This window comes from Ailuropoda melanoleuca, chromosome 7 (assembly GCF_002007445.2).
Source record: "Ailuropoda melanoleuca isolate Jingjing chromosome 7, ASM200744v2, whole genome shotgun sequence".
NCBI classification, from domain to species: Eukaryota; Metazoa; Chordata; class Mammalia; order Carnivora; family Ursidae; genus Ailuropoda; species Ailuropoda melanoleuca.
This window is the reverse complement of record NC_048224.1, coordinates 85,708,371-85,729,013: the sequence shown is the minus strand read 5'-3', so window position 1 is coordinate 85,729,013 and position 20,643 is coordinate 85,708,371. Positions and strand designations below refer to the sequence as shown.

Sequence of the window (20,643 nt, the reverse complement as noted above, 5' to 3'; positions counted from 1 at the left end):
CCCCAACGTGGTAGTATTTGAAGGTGGAGGCATTCTGGGATAATTGGTCAGGTGAGGTCCTGAGGGTGGGGCTCCCATGAGATTACTATCCTTACAAGAAAAGAAAGAGACCAGAGCTTACTCTCTCCCCTCCATGTGAGGACACAGTGAGAAGACAACTATTTATGAACCAGGAACTAAATCCGCTGGAACCTTGACCTTGGACTTTCCAGCCTCTATAGCTGTGAGAAATGAATGTCTGTTGTTTAAGCCATTCCAGTCTATGGTATTTTGTAATAGCGGCACAAGCTGGCTAAGAGAGCATCTTTATTTTCCTGTTATTATTCTTGTAAAGGTCTGATGACTAAAGGATAGTGAAAACAGAGGGTCTGTTACCAAAACAAGATGCATCAAATTATGGATGTCAGCATAACTGGACGTGGGTCTATGTTCATTCTATACATAGGAAAGGAAGAAAATAAAACTGTCTTGAAATCTGACCAAAATTATTAGTACTTTGGCTTTTAGACTATTGCAGAGGTATATTAAAGTTATATAAAAAACTATTGCAGCAGTAATTTTAGATTATTCTTAGGCTTTAGAATTGCCTGGTTTCTTGTCTGAGGAGAAAAAAGAGGGGACATTTGACACTCAGAGAAAAGAGTTTATTATTGCATGAAGAGAAGCTCAATACCTTAAAGAACAAAATCTGTACACTGTCAGCAAGAGCACTGTGACTTATAGCACAGGGAAAGCCAATCTTCAGCCTGATTTAATTCTAATCAAAAGTTTTTTAATGCTACTATAATTAGCACAAAATGTGGGATGAGAATATTCAGGGTATATTTCATTTGGGGAAAACATGTGAAAGGTTAAAAAGTTTAAAAAGAAAAACTCTCATTCAAGATACAATAATTTCACCTACAAACCAATACGCTTACCCCAGACTTTCATAAAATTACTAATACCAATTTTTCTTTCAGTAAATGGTTTCTGTTTCTCAAATATAAAAATATGCCTTCATAACTAACATTTTTAACTCACCTTTTTAAAATCATCATGCAAAGTATACTTTAAAAAAAAAAACAAATGGACTATGGACACTATCAAAATCAACTATTTCCAGTGGTAAACGCAACATAACATGATACAGATTGCACGCACAGAAATATTTAGGCTTTATTATTTTACATAAGAAACATATGCTTATATAAAAAAGTCATTTTAATTTATTGAGCAAATATTAAGTGAGCACCTTTTATGCTCCAAGCATTATTTCTGGCACTGGGAACACAGAAATAAAGAAGACAGGGAAAACCACTAACATAATAACAATAATAATGATAATATCAATAACAGTAGCAGGTAACACATCATATATTGTTACTTTGTGCATGCCATTGTTTTAATGCTCTGCATGTATTAACTCATTTCATCTTTATGACAACAACCCTAAGATAACTGAGACAGAGGACTGAAAACCAGTCTGTCTTAACTACATGGTCTAAGAGTAGACCACCACCAAGAAAGCAAAGCAATTTCAGTTAGTTAATGCAACAAAGTCTATAAAAACAGGATAATGAAATAGAAACTATTAGGTCCAAAAAAAAAAAAAAAAAAGTCAGGGGGACAATTTTAGGATGCTTGGAAGGAAACAGCCTTTACTGAGAAGATGAAATTTGAGCCAAGAGCTGACAATCTAGGGAAAGAACTTGCCGTGCAGAGGGTTCAGCAACCACAAAGGAGGCAGGAGGAATCACGATATATGAGAACAACATTAAGAAGACAAGGGTAACTACAATTCGTAAGTGAAGAGTTACATAAGAGAAGACCAGGGAGTAGGCAGATGATATGAAGTCATGTAGGTGATGGTAAAAGCCTGGACTTTATTCCTTTTTTTTTTTTTTCCAGATTTTATTATAAGCATGAAGAAGAATCACTGGAAGTTTTAGGCAGGGACATTTCATTCAAAATCTAGCACGATCTCAAAGAATAAAAATCATTATGATCACCTCAACAGATACAGAAAAAGTACTGACAAAAGTCAACATCCATTTATGATAAAAATTCTCAACAAAGTGGCTCTAGAAAGAGCATACCTCAACATAATAAAAGTCACACATGACAAACCCACAATTAACAACAACAACAATAGATTCAGTGGTGAAAAATAGAGCTTCTTCTCTAAGATTAGGAACAAGGCAAGAATATCCACTTTCATCACTAATATTCAACATAGTACTGGAAGTCCTAGCTACAACAGTCAGAAAAGAAAAAGAAATTAAAGGCATTCAGAAAACTTCCAAACTCTTTCTATGAGGCCAGCATTACCTTGATCCCAAAACCAGACAAAGACCCCACCAAAAAGGAAAATTACAGACCAATATCCCTGATGAAAATGGATGCAAAAATTCTCACCAAAATACCAGCCAATAGGATCCAACAGTACATCAAAAGGGTTATTCACCACGACCAAGTGGGATTTATTGAAAGGGTGGTTCAACATTGGCAAATCAATCAATGTGATCCACCACATTAATTAAAGAAAGGACAAGAACCATATGATCCTCTCAATAGATGCAAAAAAAGCATTTGGCAAAGTATAGCATCCTTTCTTGATTAAAACTCTTCACAGTGTAGGGATAGAGGGAACATACCTCAATATCATAAAAGCCATCTATGAAAAGCCCACGGCAAATATCATTCCCAGTGGGGAAAAACTGAGAGCTTTTCCCCAAAGGTCAGGAATACAGCAGGGATGTCCACCATCATCACTGCTGTTCAACATAGTACTAGAAGACTTAGCCTCAGCAATCAGACAACAAAAAGAAATACAAGTCATCTGAATCAGCAAAGAAGAAGTCAAACTCTCACTCTTTGCAGATGACATGATACTCTTTGTGGAAAATCCAAAAGATTCCACCCCAAAACTGCTAGAACTCACACAGGAATTCAGCAAAGTGGCAGAATATAAAATCAACGCACAGAAATCAGCTGCATTTCTATATACTAATAATGAGACAGAAGAAAGAGAAATTAAGGAGTCGATCCCATTTACAATTGCACCCAAAACCATAAGAAACGTACAAATAAACCTAAGCAGAGCGGCGAAGGATCTGTACTCAGAAAACTATATAACACTCATGAAAGAAATTGAGGAAGACACAAAGAAATGGAAAAAATGTTCCATGCTCATGGACTGAAAGAACAAATATTGTTAAAATGTCTATGCTACCTAGAGCAATGTACACATTCAATGCAATCCCTATCAAAATACCACCAACTTTTTCATAGAGCTGGAACAAATAATCCTAAAATTTGTACGGAACTAGAAAAGACCCCAAATAGCCAAAGGAATGTTGAAAAAGAAAACCAAAACTGGTGGCATCACAATTTAGGACTTCAAGCTCTATTAGAGAGCTGTAATCATCAAGACAGTATGGTACTGGCACAAAATCAGACAAATAGATCAATGGAACAGAACAGAGAACTCAGAAATGGACCCTCAACTCTATAGTCAACTAATCTTCGACAAAGCAGGAGAGAATATCCAATGGAAAAAAGACAGTCTCTTCAATAAATGGTGCTGGGAAAATTGGACAGCCACATACAGAAGAATGAAACGGGACCATCTCCTTACACCATACACAAAGATAAACTCAAAATGGATGAAAGACCTAAATATGAGATAGGAATCCATCAAAATCCTAGAGGAGAACACAGGCAGCAACATCTTTGACCTTGGCCATAGCAACTTCTTGCTAGACATGTCTCCAAAGGCAAAGTAAACAAAGGCAAAAATGAACTACTGGGACTTCGTCAAGATAAAAAGCTTTTGCACAGCAAAGGAAACAGTTCACAAAACCAAAAGACAACCAACCGAATGGGAGAAGATATTTGCAAATGACATATCAGATAAAGGGCTAGTATCCAAAATCTATAAAGAATTTATTAAACAATACCCAAAGAACAAGTAATCCAATTAAGAAATGGGCGGGGGGCGCCTGGGTGGCATAGCGGTTAAGCGTCTGCCTTCCGCTCAGGGCGTGATCCTGGCGTTATGGGATCCAGCCCCACATCAGGCTCCTCCGCTGTGAGCCTGCTTCTTCCTCTCCCACTCCCCCTGCTTGTGTTCCCTCTCTCACTGGCCTGTCTCTATCTCTGTCAAATAAATAAATAAAAATCTTTAAAAAAAAAAAAAAAAGAAACGGGCGGAAGACATGAACAGACATCTCTCCAAAGAAGACATACAAATGGCCAACAGACACATGAAAAAATGCTCCACATCAGGGAAATATAAATCAAAACCACAATGAGATACCACCTCACACCAGTCAGAATGGCTAAAATTAACAAGGAAATGACAGATGTTGGCAAGGATGTGGAGAAAGGGGAACCCTCTTATACTGTTGGTGGGAAAGCAAGCTGCTGCAGCCACTCCGGAAAACAGTGTGGAGGTTCCTCAAAAAGTTGAAAATAAAGCTACCCTATGGCCCAGCAATTACACTACCAGATATTTACCCCAAAGATACAAACGTAGTGATCTGAAGGGGCACCTGCACCTCAATGTTTACAGCAGCAATGTCCATAATAGCCAAACTATGGAAAGAGCCCAGATGTCCAACGACACAAGAATGGATAAAGAAGATGTGGTGGTGTATACATACATACACACACACACACACTGGAATATTACTCAGCCAACAAAAAATGAAATCTTGACGTTTGCAACGACATGGATGGAACCAGAGGGTATTATGCTAAGCAACGTAAGTCAGTCAGAGAAAGACAATTATCATATGATCTCACTGATATGTGGAATTTAAGAAACAAAACAGAAGATCATAGGGAAAGAGAAGAAAAAATAAAACAAGATGAAACCAGAGAGGGAGATAAACCAAAAGAGACTCTTAATCATAGGAAACAAACTGAGGGTTGCTGGAGGGGCAGGGGTGGAAGGATGGGGTAACTGGGTGATGGACATTAAGGAGGGCACACGATGTACTGGGTATTTTATAAGACTGATGAATCACAGACCTATACCTCTGAAACCAATAACACATTATATGTTAATTAATTGAATTTAAATTAAAAAATAAAAATTAAAAAATTTAAATTTAAAAAAGAGAAATTAAAGGCATTTAATTGGTAAGGAAGAAATTAAAATGTCACTTTTTGTAGATGACATGATATTATACACAGAAAGCCCTAAAGACTCCACCAAGCAACTATTAGAAGCCTAAGTGTCCATCAACAGATAAACAGATAAAGAAAATGTGGTATATATATGCAATGGAATAGTATTCAATCATAAAAAAAGAATGAGATGTTGCCACTAGCAACAACATGGATGGACCTAGAAGGTAATATGCTAAGCAAAATTAGTCAGACTGAAAAAAAGATGAATACCACACAATTTCATTTATATGCAGAATCTAAAAAACAAAAACAAAAACAAACCAAAAACAAATAAACAACCAAAAAGCAGAAACAAACCCATAAATACAGAGAACAAACTGATGATTGTCAGAGGGGATGGAGGGGGAGATGGGTAAAATGGGTGAAGGTGAGTGGGAGATAAAGGCTTCCAGTTATGGAATGTAAAAGGCACAGCATAGGGAATATAGTCAATGGTACTGTAACAGCGTTGTGTGGTGACAGATGGTAGCTACGCTTGTGAGCACAGCATAATGTATAGAAAAGTTGAATCACTAGGTTGTACCCCTGAAGCTAAATTAACGTCGTGTCAAGAATACAATAAAAAAAATTAATCTAGCAATATCTTTCCTGTCTAAATAAGTGTAAGATGGAGAAAGAAAATGCGTCTGTGTGATGATTTCTTTTAAACCTAGAGTTTGCTGTCCCTTTGAAGCAGGTAATAAATATTCCCTGGAAGGGGAATGATTTCTAAGTGAACAATCTACCAAAACAGGAGAATACTTTTGTCTGTAGAAATTTTTTGAAAGATGTCTCCTCATAAATATATAATGGTACTTGTAAAACAAATTTGTAACTGTTAGTGAAACAATTACCACCAGATGGCATCAAACCACAGCCAGACTGGGATGGATTTTGCTCGTGCAAATTTGGGGTCTTTCATTAATCTCACTACATACAAGGCAGCCCCACATTTTTACTGGATTGAATTTCCAGCCTCCATTTACCGTGGTATACACTTCTGATTGTAGCAATTATTGGAACAGGACCAAACTTCCCAACCACCTCCTGATGCTGAAAAACCTCTCTGAAACTATTTGAGAACAACTTCCCTCTCAAGTCTCTAATTTCACCAAGCGTGTTGGACAAAAGGTAAAAGTACAATTTTTAGGGACATAAATACCATTCTAGATTTGGCTGCAAAACGGGAAGTTCTCTAGTGAGCTCAACAAATTTTCCCAATATCACATCCATGAAAGAGAGCCCAAGATTTAATCAATTGGACTAATCGTGAAATTGCTTATTTTCCCCCAATGTAACTTAGTTATTTTGATATTTATAAAACTCTTTCATTTTTGGTGCACCTGGATGGCTCAGTCAGTATAGCATGTGAATCTTGATCTCAGGGTCATGAGTTCAAGGTCCACGTTGAGCATAGAGCTTACTTAAAAAAAAGTAAATAAATAAAACAAACTCATCTTTAACACAAGTCTACCATAAATTTAGCATATTATAGAATATATTCAGCTATGTTACATATTTCTTTATGTGCCTTAATTTTACATCCCTAGCCTAAATCGAAAACACTTTTTAGGTCTACACACAGGGCTTGATTAAATGCAGAAAAAAAGATTAATGCTTCAGATAAGCAATTACCAACCTGAACACAAAGGTCCCATTTTAATATTAAAAGGTTTGCATATCCTTCATTATATTATTTGTGTTAATACCCATTAATTAGGAAAATGCTATAAAACATATTAAAATCATCAATACTTTTAAAATTTATATTTTAAAGTTATACTATTCTCCTTTTTTTCCTTTTAGGTGTGATACTGGGTGTGGTGATTATGTATTTTTAAGTGTATTTCTCTCCTGGAGATATATTCTAAAATACATATGGGTGAAATATTAAGATGTCTGGGATTTGCTTCAAAATAATACTGGAGGAGGGGAGGTGTATAGCGATATACATGAAAAAGATGGATATAAAAGGATCATTATACTATTGTATTTCTATGTGTATGAAATATTCCAAAATATAATGTTAATGTAACATTTGTCCATCCTCTATATACAGTCCAGCAACATCAGTACACATTTACTTAAGAAACCATAACTCAGTCTACAGAAAATGCTTGGTGCACAAATGAATTCTTCCTTGTCCTGTGGCTCATTGCCACAGGGTGAGATTCGCCAATTCAGACCATGATACATGTACATGAATGGTAAATACCGAATAAATCCAATAAATAATATTCTTCATCAAAGGTCTGAAACATTCTGATTTAATTATTTTGATAAATGTGTGCAATAATCGAAAGGAAATAAGACTGTCATATTGATGGTGATTTGCTTATTCTCCTAAATTGAAGTCAAAGCCAACAAATTTTGAATGATCACATCTGTCTTTCACAGCTGGGTAAGACTCATCATGCAGGCATTTGTACTATTAAGAAGTAAGTAGATTTCTATATTCAGGTAATTATAATGAAGTGTTTTTTTTTTTAAGTGATTAGCTATGCTCTCAATATTATCTTTTCATTTAACCACAAAATTCTGCATACTAGCATTTTGATTAAAACATACTACCATCCATCAATAAAACCATATTTACCAAATGTCCAGCAGAATGAGCTATACACAATTGCTAGCTAACTCCTCTGGTTAACTACTATCCAGAAAGTTTGTGTTTGTTTAAGCCTTTGTTGTTAAAGTACACTAGTAACTTGGTTCACTTTCCTAATTCAACAAAGCATACAGAATATGGATTTTCACTAATGAAGAAGATTATTACAGGTCCACTGAAATACCACCGCAAATTCCACTTCAGGATTATCTAGATGTAACAGGTTAGGAATACTGCCACAAAACATTCCCTTCACAAGTGATTTTCTGACTAAATACCTAATTTGAACTTAATTTTCCTGTGACTTGCACCTTTTCTAAAACAAATTACAGAATAAAAATGATTTTGCTGAGTTCCGGGTAATCAAGATTTTACTATTTTCTGTACAGAACGAGTCATGAAAAGTTTGCTTTACAAAAATGTAATGGGAAATTGCTACATTTTCTAAAAGTAGAGTGATAAAACCCATAAGGCTTTTTTTTTTTTCTTGGATAAACAAGTGGTATTCAGGTTTTGATCAATGCTGCATAAATAAATCATAGCTCAGTAAAGTCTACCAGCCAAGTGGGAAGACGCTGTTCCACTTCAAAACATGACAGAACTTAGTGCTATTAAATTAACAAATATTCTGAGAGTATATTCTTCACAAAGTTGATGTGGCCAATGAAGGTGTAGGCAGAGGTACTCAAATTCTCAATGACGGATCAGTGACAAATAGAGGGGGAATATCATGATTGTTTCTGGGAGGAAATGGGTACCTTCCCTCTCACCAAAACACACACAGGCAATATTTTACCCACAAATCAAGAAATTTGCAGATCCCCTGAAATCTACCAATAAATCTCAGGTTAGGAGTCCCTGATCTAGAAAGTTATGAAATTGAGACGCAAAAGACAGGGAGAGAGACTTAAGCCATAGGATCATATGGTTTTGTTGCATCATCTGTCCTACACGTATGCATCCTCTTGTATAAATAAATAGGGAACAATCCTTAAGAAATTTAAGTAATCCCCTACATCCAATAGGCCTTGTAAGTTTTACTTGGGGAAAAATAAAAGAAAGAAAATCCATATTCAGAGAAAAATTGTTTTCCATACACGTGATTACTATATTACTTCTACCTATAGTAACAAAGCTTCCGAGAAGATTTTTGTTCACTGCTGTATCACCAGCTTTTAGAACAATGCCTACCCTATACTCAATAACTGAATAAATGAACTTGCATATTTTTACCTTAGCATATAACATCCTAATAACCAAAATATTCTGAATAAGCCCATAATAACATCTAAATTAATTTTAAAGGGCAATTTTCTCCAAAATGAATTTAGCCTTTAATTACATACCCCACCAATCTGAAAGCATCACGATGATTCTTAATACAGTATTTGGTTTTAGAATTATTAAGTTCTCCTTCAAAGTAATGGGGACATATTAAAATAAGAGATCCACCTCAAAAAAAAAAAAAAAAAAAAACCACCCCGGAAAACAAATTAACTCCTCCTAAATCAAAATGTCCCTTTTCAACCATGTCAAATATGGCTTCAGAACTCCAGTCAGTTACCCATGCAGTTCTCCAGTACTCCTAGTTCTGCTGCTTCAATTCGTTAGAGAAACAAAATAAACCAAGGTCAGATTTTTCTATATACTAAGTAACAGGTAAGTCCTAGGCATACCAATGTTGTTCCTGGTGGAGGCAGCTAGGAAGAAACACTGCAAAATGAAGAAATCAACCTATACAATACCCAATTCCTCCCAATACAAAACATGTAACTATTTTAATGGTGAAGTATCCACAGACATATGTTAAGAATCACCTCTCAGAAATTTCTGGGTTAAAATAACAAATTGAAAATACCAAGAATCGTTAAAGAATAAAAACTCCTTAAAATGTAAATCAGTAAGAACATTTAACATAATTTATATCTGATTTGCATGTCATTTTCAAAAACATACCTACTAGATTGAATAAAATACAGAATATATCTTAGGAAAATATGTTCGAGAATTGTGGGTGCTCCACTTAACCATTCCGTTATTGTTCCAATAAGGCACAATGTTGCTAGGTCCTAGCAATGGTTCACAGAATCATTCTGGTTCTTCTAAATCAAGTCACCACAGGGGGAGAGAAAAAAAAATGATTCATCTAAGTAAGAAAAGATGATCTCTTACCAAGACAAAGAAAGGACTAAGCTTATCATCAGAATCTATTTTGCAGACGAAGACTGGGTTTTGTTGAACTTTTAATTATAAAGCTATGTTAACTGCTTATTACTAGGTAGGTAATTTATCCTGAATAATATTACAAATATCAGTTCACAAGGCTTTCCAGATAAAGTGGCAGGTAACACTGCTTTCAATCTAATAACATGTCATTACTTAATAACATGAACAGAAATGGTATCTTGTGAGTATAGAAGAGACTGCCATGAGCTATCCCATACCCATTCTCTCCTTGCTTCTTAGTAAAACCAATTTTATTTGCGTCAGTTACCTGTTCAGCTAAAGGATTACCTTTCTTTCTTTCTTTCTTTCTTTCTTTCTTTCTTTCTTTCTTTCTTTTTTTAAAGGATTACATTTCTAAGATACGCTCATAGCTAGATGTAGCCATGTGACTAACTTCTAGCCAATAGACGTAACAGGAAATAGTGTTTGGGACTTCCAGGAAAATTAAGGCTTTCTTCTCTTCATAATTTTTCTGCTGCCTGGAATATGGATGGAATGTCTTAAGTCATCAGTCTTCATATTAAACCATGGGATAACCCTTAAAAAGGAAGCATGTGGCGCCTGGGTGGCTCAGTCGGTTAAGTGTCTGTCTTTGGCTCAGGTCATGATCCAAGGATCCTGGGATCTGTGTCTGGCTCTCTGCTCAGTGGGGAATCTGCTTCTCCCTCTCCCTCTGCTGGTCCCTCTGCTTGTGCACATGCACTCTCCCCGGGTCCCCTCACCTTCCTCTCTCAAATGAAAATATAAAATCTTTAAAAATAAAACAAAAGAAAAGAAAAAGGAAGCATGCACAAGGCAGACAGACAGTACTTGGATCACCAATGACTGGAATGAACAGTGTATAGGTCCTGGACTGTCTCCCTCCGAGCTTCTTTATATGAGAGAATAAACCCCAATTTATGGTTCCTAAACTCTGATGAACATTAGAATCACCCAATGAGCTTTTAAAAATATGGACACCAAGGCTGCTCCTCATATTAATTAAATAAGAATACCTGGGGACTGAAATCAGGAATTAATATCTTTTGAAGATTCCCAGGCATATTCCAAGGTGCAGCAGAGTTTGGTAACTATTGCTTTATGTACTTAAGCCCCCCACATTGAGTCCTTATTACTAACAGCTGATTCTAAATATGATACTGCATAAGTATCAGAAATAAAAGAATATCTTTATGTCTACATTCTATTACCTATGTAGTTTAAGTGAAAACCCGCAAATGGAAAGACACTTTTAAATATCACTACACTGTAATTTATCATTAAAGTAGGAAGACAGTATATTTATTAAGTACTTGCTTAGTTTTTAAAGCATTATCTCATTTAATCCTCACCTCAACCCTGTGAGGCAGTATCATGCATATTTTATAGTTGAAGAAATAGAGGCTCAGAGAAAACAAAGAATTTATTCAGGGTCTTACATCATGTAATTGGCAGAGCCAAGATACAAGTTCCTATTTGTATAACTTCAAGGCTTGTGCATTTTCCAATACACTGTAACTCCACAAGAAAAGACTGAGAGAACTCTATAAAGAGTTACATTTTTTCCTGAGGAAATACTAATTTCATTAAAGGATAAATTTGAAAACTAATTTTAAAAAATGAATAGGGAAAAAGCATTCCGATTAAATCTGTAAGCATTTCATAAATCTTATGAACCACAAAAATATTACCTTCAAGTTAATTTTTTTTTAAAAATTTTGCTCTTAAGTAGCACTAAATAAATGAATTTTAAAAATCAAGAATTTATAATTTCTCAGTTTTGAAAATAGATCTTAAGAAGTACTATTGTTAGAACAGAGGAAAAATTGGCTATGACAAAGAATTTATTAAAGTACATAGAATCTAAATTAGTTAATGCAGTGACTTAACTCTAAATTTTGAAACACTATTAATTTTAAAAGGAACAGATTTTCAGAAGGGTCTCAGCTCTTTCACTGGCTGGCTCTTTTATATAATTCCATTTATACCAACAAGTTAATGTTGATTAACTGACAGAAAAACAATAAGGAAACAGAGGATATGAACAACACTACAGATCAACTGGACCTGACAGACATATAAAAAACAATCCACCCAACTGTAGTAGAATATGCATCCTTCTCAAGTGCACACGGAATATTCTCCAGGACAGACCACATTTCAGGCCATGAAACAAGTCTTAACAAATTCAAGACTGAAATCACACAAAGTATCTTTTCTGATCACAATGGAGAAAAACAGAAATCAATTTGCTCAAGTGAAAAACATGCAAACAGAAAGGCATTTTTAAATATTATTATACTGCAAATTTATTATTAAAGTAGGAAAATAAAGAATATACTTGAGTACTTTATTTTTTAAGCATTATGCCATTTAATCCTCAAATATATGGAAATTAAACAACACACTCTTAATGAGTCAAAGAAGACATCACAAGGAAAATTAGAAAATACCTTGAAACAAATGAAAATGAAAACATACGAAACTTATGAGATGCGGCGAAAGCAGTGCTAAAAATAATTTTATAGTTATAAGTGTGTACATTAAAAATAAGAAAGATCTCAAATCAACAACCTAATTTGACACCTCAAAAAACAGCAAAAAGAACAAACGAAATCCAAAACTAGTAGAAGGAAATAATAAAGATTAGAGCAGAGATCAAAACAGAGAACAGAAAACCAACAGAAATAATCAGCCAAACTAAGTTGGATTTTTGAAAAGATCAACAAAATTGACAAATCCTTAGCTAGATGAAAAAAAAGAAGAAGATTCAAATAAGTAAAATCAGGAAAGTGGGGTCAATACAACTGATACCACAGAAATAAAAAGGATTATAAGAGAATACTATGAAAAACTGTATATCAACAAATTGAATAACCTAGAAATAATAGATAAATTCCTAGACACACAACCTACCTAGACTGACCCATTTAAGAAACAGTAAATCTGAACAGACCAATAATGAGTAAGGAGATTAAATTAGTAATCTAAAATTTCCCAAAAAAGAAAACCTTAGGATCACATGGCTTCACTGATGAATTCTATCAAAAATTTAAAGGAATTAACACTAATCCTCTGGAATTCTTCCAAAAATACTAAAGAGTCTGAGAGAATACTTCCAAGTTTATCCTATGAGGTCCTGATAGCAAAGCCAGACAAAAACACTGCAAGAAAACCAGACAAATATTCCTGATGAATACTGATGTAAAAATTCTCAACGAAGTACAAGCAGATCAAATTGAACAACACATTAAAAGGATTACACACCATGACAAAGTGGGTTAATTCCTGGAATGCAAGAATGGTTCAAGAGTTAAGAAAGTCACATGATCATCTCAATAAATGCAGAAAAAACATTTGACAAAATTTAACACTTTTTCATGGTAAAAACACTCAATAAACTAAGAAAGAAAGACGCTATCTCAACATAACAGAGCAACTTATGAAAAGTCCACAGCAAACATCATACTCCATGGTGAAAGACTGAAAACTTCTAAGATGAGGAACAAAGTAAGGATGCCTGCTTTCATCTCTTCTCTTCAACATGGTATTAGAAGCTCTAGCCAGAGCAAACAGGCAAGAAAAAGAAATGAAAAGCATTCAAATTGCAAAGGAAGAAGTAAAATTATCTCCATTCAAAGATGGCAGGATCTTATAATACAGAAAACCCTGCAGGTTACATGCATGCATGTGTGCACGGGGGCTATTTGAATAAATTCAGCCAAACTGCAGGACACAAATCAACACACAAAAATTAGTTGTTTCTATATGCAAACAATGAACAACCTGAAAAAGAAATTATGAAAACAATTCCAGTTATAGCGTCATAAAAAAAGAACATAACACTTAGGAATAAACCTAACCAAGGAGTTAAAAAACTTGTACACTGAAAACTACAAAATACCACTGGAAGAAATTAAAGAAAACACAAATAAGTGGAAAGACATACCATGCTCATGGATTAGAAGACTTAATACTGTTAAGATGTCCATACTATTGAAAGTGACCTACAGATCTGACACAATTGCGACTGAAATCCCATGGCATTTTTTGTAGAAATACAAAAATTCATTCAAAAATTGATACAGAATTCCAAGGGACATGTAAATAAGCCAAAATAATTTTCATATAGAAGAATGGAGTGAGAGAACTCACACTTCCTCATTTCAAAATGTATTAGAAAGCTAAGTAATCAAAACAGTGTGGTACTGGCATAAAGACAGACCAGTGGAGTACTATAGAGGGTCCAGAAATAAATCCTTGCACATATGGCCATATGATCTTCAACAAGGGTGCCAAGACCACACTCAATGGGGAAAAGACAGTCTTCTCTAAAACAGTGCTGGGAGGGGCGCCTGGGTGGCACAGCGGTTAAACGTCTGCCTTCAGCTCAGGGCGTGATCCCGGCGTTATGGGATCGAGCCCCACATCAGGCTCCTCCGCTATGAGCCTGCTTCTTCCTCTCCCACTCCCCCTGCTTGTGTTCCCTCTCTCACTGGCTGTCTCTATCTCTGTCGAATAAATAAATAAATAAATAAACAAAAGAGTGTTATAAAAAAAATAAACAAAACAGTGCTGGGAAAACTGGTTATTTACAGGCAAAAAAATGAAGTTGGACCCTTATCTTACACCATGTACGAAAACTAACTGCACAGGGATTAAAAATCTAAGTGTAAGATGAAAACTGTAAAATTCCCACACAAAAAAAGCATAGGGGAAAATCTTTATAACACTGGAGATGGCAATGATATTTTGGAAATGACACTAAAAGTACAGGCAACAATAACAAAGATAGACAAATGGTATCACAACAAACTGAAAACCTTTTGTGCATCAAGGACATTATCAACAGAGTGAATGAAAAGGCAACCTATGAAAAGGGAGAAAATACAAATCATGTATCTGATTTGGGGTTAATATCCAGAATATATAACAGATTCCTAAAACTCAGGAACAAAATCAAATAATTCAATTAAAAGTTGGGTAGAGAACAGACATTTTTCCAAAGATAATATACAAATGGCCAACAAACATATGAAAAGATGCTCAACATCAGCAATCATCAGTGAAACGCCAAATCAAAACCATAATGAGATATCACCTCACATCAATTAGGGTGACTACTGCCCAAAAAAAAGTAACAAGTGTTGGTGAGGATGTGCAGAAATTGAAACCCTTGTAGACTGTTGGTGGGATTGTAAAATGAGGCAACTGGTATGGAAAACAGTAAGAAATTTCCTCAAAAATTAAAAACAGAACTATCATATGATCCAGCAATTCCACTTCTGAGTATATATCCAAAAGTATCAAAAGAAGAGTCTTGAAGAGATATTTACACATCTATGCTTATCACAGCACTATTCGTAATAGCCAAGAAGGGGAAGTAACCCATATGTCCAACAGGGGAATGGATATACAGAAAGTGGAATATCATTCAGCTTTAAAAAACAAGTCAATCCTGTCACATGCTACAACATGGATGAATCCTGAAGACATTATCCAAAGTGAAATAAACCAGTCACAAAAAACCAAAATGGTTCTATTTATTTGAGGTACCTAAAAGTAGTCAAATTCATAGAAAGTAGAATGGTGGTTAGTAGAGGCTGGGGATATTCAGATGTATTTCAGATATGCAAGACAAAAAAGTTCTGGAGATCTGTTTCATGACAATATGAATATACTTAACATTACTAAACTGTACACTTAAAAACAATTAAGATAAAAAATTTCATTATTTTATGATGTTTAAGGTAATGTTTACTGAATCATCCCTAACTCAACATGGGAATTACTAAATACACATACACAGAGTTCTAAAATACTAAAAAATCTACTACAGTAATGCCTAAAAAAAGCTTCTGAAAAGTGAGTATTTTAGATTCTACAAAAGGTTAAAAACATATAATCCTACTTACCTTGGCTTGTCTCTTTTTTCCCTTTGTCTTTCAAAATCTCGTCCTCTGTCTTTTCCATCTCTTGGTTTTTCTTCTATTCTGTCTTTTACTTTGTACTTCTCTTTATATTTTTTCCCCAGAACAATATCTTCCTGTATAGGAGGGGGAGGACTAGGAGTTCGAGGTCCTTTCTTTTTACTCTGGTTGCCTTTTGAATTCCTGAAGGTAATACAAAGCTATCATCAGAGGTCCAAATACTTTTGGAAGGTCAAATGGGTATTTCTTTCATTTTAACAAAGCACATTTAAAAAATGGTAGCATTCCTCGCCTTTTGCTATTTTATTACTTAGTAATCAACATCCAGGAAAAAACAGACAGCAACGAGCAAATGATTAATTTCACTTGCCACTTATATAATTTTAAAGGGTAGGTTTCTGAGAAAAATAGCGGTGGAGTAGGAAGAGATTCTTTCAGAAAAAGAAGTAACAAGACAATTGCATGAACTGAATTTAAGCTTATATAGAAAAGTAGATGAAGAAAATAAAAATCATGTATAATTCCACTACCCAAGGATAGCCCTTGTTAACAACTTGGATATATGCCCACAGTTTTTCTATGTCTCTTCTCCCTCCCCCAATACTATTATGTTTCATAAAAGTTTATGTACTAAACATAGCATGGGTATCTTTTCTATGACAAAAAAAAAAACATGTAGATAATTATTTTTATACACTGTATCATATTTCATCAAATAGATATGCTCCATAACTTCTTTAAACAGTTTCAGATTGGTAAATTTTTTAGGTGGCCTCCATTTTTATGATAAAGAATGCAAAATTACATCATCTAAAAATGAAATCCTAAACACTGCTAGTAAACATTCATTTAAATCTTTGAGTCTTGTTTAAGAAATCTTTCTCAATACTAAGATTACAAAAACACCCCCCAAAATTGGGAATTTTACCTTTCACATTTAATCTACCTAGAAGTGATTACTGGGTGTAGAGTATCCTCTTTAATTTGACACTTTAAATAATTTTATCCAAATGGTATAACTTTGACCTCTTATATATTCAAAATTGTCTGTCTTTACCTCATATCTGCACAGCCACTTGACTGATACAGCATTTTGGTGTTACTATCTTTTTCCCTCAGAGCTCTACAAATGTTGTTATAATATTTTATAACATTTAGTGTTGCAGATGAAAAATACAAAAGAGTCCATTTCTTTTTCCCCATGCATGTTACACAGTTTTTCAGCTGGGATGATTATAAGACATTCTTCCTTGAAAATTAAACAATGCACACCAAGATATATCCAGGTTTTTTTTTTTTTTTAAACCTTCTCCAGAACTCAGTAAGCCATTTCAATCGAAAACCTTAAGTCTTTCAGTTCAATTTTTTAAAAAATTTTTTTCATCAATTCTCCAAGTGGCCAAAGTCTCTCTGGTTAGCTTTATTATAGTTACTGCATCTACTGATCTCTCCACCATGTCTTATTTTTCTATTATTTCCATCTCTCCTTTTGCTTTCCAGTGTCCCAAATATGTCTTCAAATTCACTAAGCACTCATTCTACTTGTTCCAAATTTGGCAATCTCATTATTCTGCTCTTTTCAGTTTCTTAAAACTTGTTTTTCTCCCAAAATATTTTTGTTCACAGATTGCTTTAATTTTTGTGTCAACTGGTCTCATGTCAAGACAATTAGTCTCTCAAATTGTACTAAAATTATGAATTTATTATTTATATCTGTTGTTTTCTCCAACACTGTTTAGTCTGGTGCTGAGTTTTGAAGCAGCTCTCTCTTTTCATATATCTGGTTCACCAGCTACTCATTTCACTATGTATTAGTTTTTATAAATGATGACCTAAGTCTATATCCTAGAACTTACGTCCTATAACCTTGAGGTCTCTAATCCCATGATTCCTTAGCTATGAAAAGGTAATGGACAGCACCTTCCTCAAAACTGCAAGTAAAATTTTAAAAAGATTAAAAAAAAAAAATCAACGGACCAGTGGGCATTCAGGAAATTTAACTCTCTTAGTCCTTATCCCTATTTCTTATTATCATAGATAGGATTAGCTACGTTGCGAGAAAATTTACTAAAATATAATCAAATCTATTTTTCACCTTTGTCTTCTGCTACGAACCATACTAGCCACATCTCTCATTACATATTTATGAGATAACACAAACTTTTAATGTATCTAACAGATAAGAGACAAATGCCTACATTTCTGAATATTTTCCACTTAAAAGACAAAAACAACAGTTACTATCAAAAAATTATTTTAAAGATAAAATAACAGAGGAATTCTTGATACAAACTGTACTTTCACATTACTTTCTATGACAGAGACTAGTTAGGTATTTACTAAATTTTGTCCTTGGCACACTGTTGAACCATAATGTCTGACTTTTTTAAAATCAGGTATGGCCAAGAGACCAAGTTCTGGCCACAAAATATGAGTAGAGGTCATATACACCAGTTCCAGGCCTAACTAATAAGAAAAGACTCTCATACTCCAGGCAATTGTAAACTGTTCAGCCAAATAAGAGCAATACTCCAATTAATTTTTTTCTTTGCACATTCCATTTTTTGGTGTCCCCAAAACCCAAGTGGAGCCATGTCACAAGGAGCCTAAGTTACTGAATCTCTGTGTACAGCAGAGCAACGTACCAATCAGAAACACCCATTTTGATTTTACTTCAGCGAGAAATAAACTTCTGTAGAGTTAAACTTACATTTTGGGATTAAGCTATTACAACAACCAGGATTACACCAATATGCTCACTGAGGTACAGAATATCTTCACATTACCTTCAAATACGTATGTAGTTGGAAATCAGAATTATGTTACAATATAGGGTTTTAAAGTACCTTCCAACTACAGAGGTCAAAACTGGTTTTGCACATTCTGAAGTCATCATCTTTCAATATTTTTTTAAGTCAACTGATCATTCTTTGGTGGCACAGAGGCTACTTCCTATTTGTGACACCGAGCTCAATTATCTACTTCTACCATTTTTAGATCCTTTCCTTCTCTCTCCTCAAAGTACTTCCTTTGAACAGCTTTTGACCTACTTTGTACATCTCTGTACAAAGAGCTATAAAGAAAAATTTACTTAATAAAAACTAAGAAGCAATGTAGATGGACAGAACAGATAATACATTTGCTGATGTAGCTAAGCCATACTGTATCTCACATATTAGCCTAAAGCTTGCTATCAGGATAGATCTCACAATGAACATCAAAGAAAACTGCCAGCTTTCAGGGAGAAGTAGGAGTTTCAATGTGTCTGTAATTACGTTGCCTACTCAATACGATAACAATGTAAGACCAAGGAGTCTACTGACCTGATTGTCACCTCAGATGACTTACTGGCATTGCTACAATACCCTACTGAATTTTAACTGAAATTCTAATCCTTATTTTTTGCTTAATATGCCTTCAAACAGCTTACAGTATGATTCAGCAATGAAACCAGGAGTTGATGATCTGACACACACTACACAATGTAAACTGCAGGGATAAAGAAATGCTATACTCAATTCAATGTTTTCTTTGTGCCTCTAATGTACTGTTTTCCAGGCCCTTCTACTTCCATTATTAAATTAATGGTGCATCTTAAAGTCAGTAACATCTTAGAATATAAGAAATATAGTAGTGAAATTAAGGTAATTATTCCTGCTAAATACTAAGAGAATAAATGAGTTACTATTAAAGCAGTAAAAGACTATATGAAAAAGAACAAGATGAAACTAACCCTTCATCTAAACAGTTAACAAAACTTTCTACAAAGACATTAAATTTCAAAGATTTTATAAATAGGAAGAAAACAAAAGAAGAATATTTCTGGTATGCTGGTTTTTTGTTATTGTTTTTTTTTTTTTTCCCTGGAAATGGATGGAACTGAGGGATAGTTATTTAATTGTTCAGCCAAGAGGATAAAGAACAAGAATAAATGGAGTGGACTGCATCCTCTATAGTTCACTTCTTCCATATTTCTTTACAACCTTTACTCAATCCCAGGAGCAAAGGAGAGAATCAAGTTAACTTTACAGAATGTCTTATTACAATGCAAAGCTCTATGCAAAGCAGGTGTAGTGGGGAGAAAAAAACAATGAACCATCGAGATCCCAATCTTCAAGGAGCTTAAATTTAATAGAGTTCTAATATATGCATGCCACAGATAAAATATAATGCAAACAGTAATTAATATTAAGAGGGAGGTATAAATAAAATCTGATAGATATACAAAAGGAATAGAAATTATGCTCAATAAAGAGAAATGGAAAAATTAAATGGAAAGACAGAATTTGAGCTAGACACTGAAGAACTAAAGGTGGAAGAGGGTAGGAGGAAAACTGGACAAAAGTATTAACAGGACTGAAAAGATCAAGGTATAAATGTCATTTTAAAGAATCTAAATTTTAGGGCACCGGGGTGGCTCTGTCAGTTAAGCCTCTGACTTCAGCTCAGGTTATGATTTCAGGGTCCTGGGACTGAGCCTCTCATGGATTGAGCCCTGAATCGGGCTCCCTGCTCAGTGGGGAGTCTGCTTGTCTCTCTCCCTCTGCTCCTCCCCCCACTCATGCATACATGCACATGCACACTCACTCTCTCCTATTAGTAAATAAAATCTTTAAAAAAGTAGAACCTGAATTCTATTCAACAGAATGGAAATCCATTGAGTTTTTCAATGGCCTAGTAAATTAATTGGAATTGTTCTCTCAAGATTTCTCTCACATCTGTAAAATGAATGGGTTGGGGTTG

The 20,643-nt window shown here is 34.6% G+C and overlaps 1 protein-coding gene across 6 annotated transcripts in view; it reads right to left on the bottom strand.

Annotated features, from left to right (window-relative positions):
* ZC3H13 (zinc finger CCCH-type containing 13) overlaps positions 1 to 20,643 on the bottom strand; it is a 96,860-nt gene that overhangs the window by 39,153 nt on the left and 37,064 nt on the right. For all 6 annotated transcript variants that reach the window (XM_034665193.1, XM_034665195.1, XM_034665196.1 and 3 more), the window contains exon 8: positions 15,886 to 16,083. In XM_034665193.1, coding sequence (XP_034521084.1) covers positions 15,886 to 16,083 — 198 coding nt within the window. The remainder of the gene's footprint in view (positions 1 to 15,885; positions 16,084 to 20,643) is intronic.